The sequence below is a fragment of the Tilletiopsis washingtonensis genome (assembly GCF_003144115.1).
Source record: "Tilletiopsis washingtonensis strain MCA 4186 unplaced genomic scaffold FA09scaffold_22, whole genome shotgun sequence".
Classification (NCBI taxonomy): Eukaryota; Fungi; Basidiomycota; class Exobasidiomycetes; order Entylomatales; genus Tilletiopsis; species Tilletiopsis washingtonensis.
The window spans coordinates 421,606-426,095 of NW_020312019.1; the positions used below are offsets into that span (position 1 = coordinate 421,606).

Here is a 4,490-nt window from a genome sequence, read left to right on the forward strand (position 1 = left end):
CAGCGAGGAGGGGCAAGGTGCGGGGCAGCGAGGAGGGGCAAGGTGCGGGCAGCGAGGAGGGTGTAGCCTCTCTCTGGCTGAGCATGGGCAGCACGCGGCCGCAGCTGGCATCATGCAGCTTGGGAGAGCTCGGGACTGACGCTCTTCCATTGCAGACTCGCTCGTCTCGATCCAGCAACTGCTCTCGCACTCTGCCTCGCTGCAGCTCTCCTCCGCCTCGCTCCTCCTCTCCTCTCTCGCGCCGCTCATCTCCGATGCCGATCCGGGCGTGCGCAGCACGTTGCATGCGTTGCATCGCTTCTATCTGCTCTCGCTGCCCTGCGCCATTCTCGCGCCTCATCTGCCCACCTTGCTCCTCTACACCACCTCGGGCATGTCGCACATCTACCCCGACGTGCGTCTCGATGCGCTGCGCACGCTCGACGTGCTGCTCGCCGCGGCGCCGCGTGCGGTGGCGCACGGATGGGACGCGCACGACACGGGCGCGGCGCGCGTCATGGCCGGCTATCGCGACTTGCTCGGCCTGGCGCAAAGCGCAAACAGCACCGTGGCGAGCGATCTCTCTGCCGCGGCAAAAGTCAGACTGCTCTCGTCGCTGCGCAGCTTCGTCGAGGCTGCCGCGTCGAGTGCGCGCAGCGACGAGGCGCCGAAAGAAGACGAGGCAGCGCTGCGATGTCCCACTTGGTTCTTCCGTCCCGCCTTCAACTCTGCAAGCGTCTACGATGCCTTTGCCTCGGCGTTCACGCGCGCTTCAACACCCACCCTGCAGCTGGGTCAAGTGCCTGCCTTGCTTGATGCCACACTCGCCAAGCCGGCAGGCGAGGGAGCATGGAGCAACTCGGACATGCAGAGCAGCTTGAGTGCGCTGCAGAGCAGTCTCGCGCCTGCTGCCTCGGCCTCTTCCTCGAGCTCGCGCGCCTCGTCGAAGCAGACGTATGCATCGCTCTTCTCCTCTCTCGCTCCTCTGCTCCTTTCCAGCTTCCTCGACTCGGCGCCCGAGGCATTCAGTCCCTCTCGCGACATTGCAGCCTCTTCCTCGGGGCGCACCGCCGCCATTCCTCCCCTGCCGCTCGCGGCCGAGCTCTGCTGCGTCATCGTCGAGCTCACGCTGGTGCTCTGGCGCGCCATGGGGCGATGCTCGCAGTCGGGCACTGGCTCTGGCGTCGAAGAGGAGCAAGCATGGCGGCACCTCGACTCGCTCCTGAGCAAAATCGACGGCTACTTTCCTTTCTCTGCCTTTTCCTCCTCCTCCTCTTCTGCCACCAACGCCGGCACCTCTGCGCCTCATCCGGCACTCGCGGCCTCCGACCGTCGGTACGCCGAACTCTCAGCTCTGCACGCTCTGCACGCACCTCGCGCCGCGGGCCGGAGCAGCAAGTCTCTGCGTGGGCAGCAGGCGCGCTTGGAGCAGGTGCAGAGGCACATGCGCGCCTTGCTCGTCGATGCCTCGAGCGCCAGGTTCGACTGGAGTGCGCCCCTCGACTCGACGAGCGCTCCTCCGCCCCCTCCGGCCGCGACGGGCAGCGCCGTCGCCTTGGAGGCCGCGGCGCTCGTGGATCTCATGCCGAGCCTCTGGCTGCTCCTCTCGCAGCCACGTGCCGAGTGCGGCGAGGCAGAGGCAGAGCAGAGTCCGCAAGCAGTGTACGCCGACCTCCTCGAGCTCTGGCGCACCTCTCGCGGTGAGACGAAGCGCCTAACGACGCACTTGCTCGCGTTTCTCAGCTTCGTGAGTGCCGTCCCCTCTCCCCTTCGCGTTCCCCTCCTCCCACCTCGCTAACGTATGCCCTTTCGCGCAGGCACACACATTCCCAAGCTACACCTCTGTCTTCGTGCCTCGGCCCACGGCCCTGCGGCGCTGGATCGGCATGCTGCCGCGCCATCTGTGGGAGCTGGGCTCCAAGTCGCCCGATGCGTCGTTCGTCGTGCTTGAAGTGCTGCGCCTGTACGCCGTGCGCTGCTCCAGCGATGAGCTCGCTTCGGTGAGTTGCTGTCTCACCACACTCTGCTGCTTCAGCATTTCCACACATCAGCTTATCCCATGCTCGCCCTACTTTCTCCTCCCGCAAAGAGCAGACAGCAGCAAAGCCTCAAAGGGCCCTTATATCCGCCTCCCTGCCGACGTCCAACGACGTGCTCAAGGCTTGCTGGGCTTCCTTGAGCCGTTGGAGGAGGGCCTGAGGCGCGCTGCTTCGGCCGTCGGTGCCGTTGCAGCGCAGTAGATCCCTCCTCCTTCCTGCTGACCCTGCGGCACCGTCTGTGCCTCTCATTGCCTCACTCTCGTGGCCCCCGTCATCTGTACTATTCCACAATGTCATTGCTCGCTCACCACGGCACGTCTTCCAGTTCCTCCTCATCAAGCAGCGCCGCAAAGCCATTGCTCTCCTCCTTTGCCTCGCCCTCCTTGCCTTGCAGCGCAGGTGTGCCATCCTCGGCCTTCATGCGTCTCCACCAGCCACTGCCTCGCGCCTCGACGCGCGTCGTGCGTCCTTTCCTCGCCTCCTCCTTCTCGCGCACTTGCCGCAGTGCGTCCTCGAGCAGCGCCTCGTCGTACTCTCTCAGGCGCGCACAGAAGAGCCCATACAGCTCCGCGGGCGCGGCCTCGTCGTCTTCGCACGCGGCGTCGGCGTCGGCGTCGCAGACGGGAGCGCAAGACGAGGGCGCGCGCTTGAAGCCCGAGACGTGCGTCGGGCGCGACTTCATAAAGTCCAGCACTGCGCCCAGCTCGTGTCGCGAGACGAGGTTCTGCGTGAATGCCACGCATTCTGCGCATGTGGCGGGGAGGGGGGGGAGCAGAAGCAGTCTCAGCTTTTGGCCAGGCCAAGACAAGAGAGAGGGAGAAACGGAGAGGCGCTTCCGCCAACGCACCTGAGGTGTTGACTACGCAATGCCACCATCCAGTCGGCACATAGACCGTCTCGCCCTCCTCGCATCTGCCCTCCAGCAACATGCCATCGCCCCTCTCTCCATGTCGTCGCCTGCACTCCTCCAAGTATCCCTCTGCCCATTCCGCAAGCGACAGCGGCGCCGTGACTTCGCCTTCGTCGTGCGAGACGAACACGCCGGGAGGCGTGACGTGCGGCGGCAGGAAGAGCCAGTGCTTCGAGCCCGAGAGAATCGTGTTCCACGCTGAGGTGGCATTTGGGTCTTTGTGCCACTGCCGCAGAGGGTCAGCCAGAGAAGTGCGGGCGGGAAAGAGGAGAGAACTCACGCCGCTTCCGCTGCGTTCAGGACCAGCAATGACCCAGCGATAGTCCGGCCTTCTCTCGCCCAGCAGGCCGAAGAGATCATGATCCCACTCGCCTCCTCCTTCCTGTGCCTTTCCCTTCTCATTCCGACCGAGCAAGGCCGGCACGTTCCAGTTGTCACCCAGCCGCTGCGGCAGCTGCGCATCGAAGAGATACAGCGGCGACTCGTCGGGCACGACGCCGTCTGCGTACGGCGGACGCATGGAAGTGGCGTATGCGAGGTAGGTCTCGGGCGTACATCGCATCGCCTCTGCCTGGATCTCCGCCTCTCCCGCCTCGTCACACAGGCGCTTCAGATCCCAGCCGCGCGCCGCGAAGCTCGAGGCGCCGAGGATGCAGGGCGTGCGCCCGGCGTATGTGCCTTCGAAGAGCTCGTGGGAGGAGGCCGCGAGACGAGGCAAGGTGCACGGCACGGCGACGTCGATGTGCAGATGCGAGAGTCGCCATGGCGCGTAGAGGAGGTCGGAGCAGAGGCCGTCTGCGCGCGGCGGAGCAGGCAGGAGCGTTGAGGAGGACGAAGGCGCGTGGCCTCGGCTTGCGAGTGCCGCATACGTGCCCCTCCAGCTGCCGTGCCACACACGCACTCTGCCTGCACTGCGCGCCAGACAGCGTTCCCGCCAGCTGCCGGCGAGCGCGGCAAAGGCATGCAGGAAGCGGCTGGCGGCGCACATGCGTGCTGCATCGGCGTCGGCGAGGAGCGCGAGGAGATGCAGCAGCAGCTCGTCGGGCAGCACGGCGAGGGTGCCGAGCGAGGCGCGCCGCTGCGCGAAGGCGGCGTGCGGCGCGAGGAGGGCATTGAGAGAGGGCCGCACGCCCGTGGGGTGCGGCGGCAGAGCGGTGCGCTCGTGCCGCCGCGGGCGCTTGGGCGCGCGTGAGGCAGTGCCTATGGGTGCGGGCCGCGTGGACGTGGGCATTGCGGCGAGGAGAGTGGGATGCGGGAGGTGGATGGAGGCGAGAAGGCCGGCCACCCTTTCGAGGCGCCTCGCGCGCGCGCGCGGCTGTCCGGCAAAAGATGCAGCGTGGGGGGTTTCGTCTAACGGTACATGATGCAACGTCGGACCCGCCAGGTTCGTGAGTTTATGCACAAACTCTGGCTGGGCTCATCTCCAGGCCCCCGTGTTGTGGGCCAGCTCATGCATGCCGCCTGCCCGGATGTTCAGGGCACCGAGCACATCGCGCCCATACACGCGGCCGCAGCACGGGCAGTACTTGATGTCGCGGAGACTGTGGCCATGCGTCAGCGGC

At 66.4% G+C, this 4,490-nt stretch overlaps 2 protein-coding genes across 2 annotated transcripts; one reads left to right on the top strand and one right to left on the bottom strand.

The window, feature by feature from the left end:
• Window positions 1-373: 373 nt before the first annotated feature.
• Window positions 374-2,219, top strand: FA09DRAFT_341183 (hypothetical protein; the record flags this gene model as incomplete). The annotated part of the gene is made up of 3 exons (XM_025744411.1): window positions 374-1,726; window positions 1,797-1,979; window positions 2,160-2,219. The coding sequence occupies 3 exons, from the start codon at window positions 374-376 to the stop codon at window positions 2,217-2,219; spliced, it is 1,596 nt and encodes a 531-aa protein (XP_025595818.1).
• Window positions 2,220-2,499: 280 nt separating this feature from the next.
• Window positions 2,500-3,547, bottom strand: FA09DRAFT_283631 (Clavaminate synthase-like protein; the record flags this gene model as incomplete). The annotated part of the gene is made up of 4 exons (XM_025739853.1): window positions 2,500-2,583; window positions 2,641-2,762; window positions 2,866-3,154; window positions 3,209-3,547. Coding segments are annotated over 4 exons (834 nt in total), but the record flags the coding sequence as incomplete, so codon positions are not given.
• Window positions 3,548-4,490: the final 943 nt, after the last annotated feature.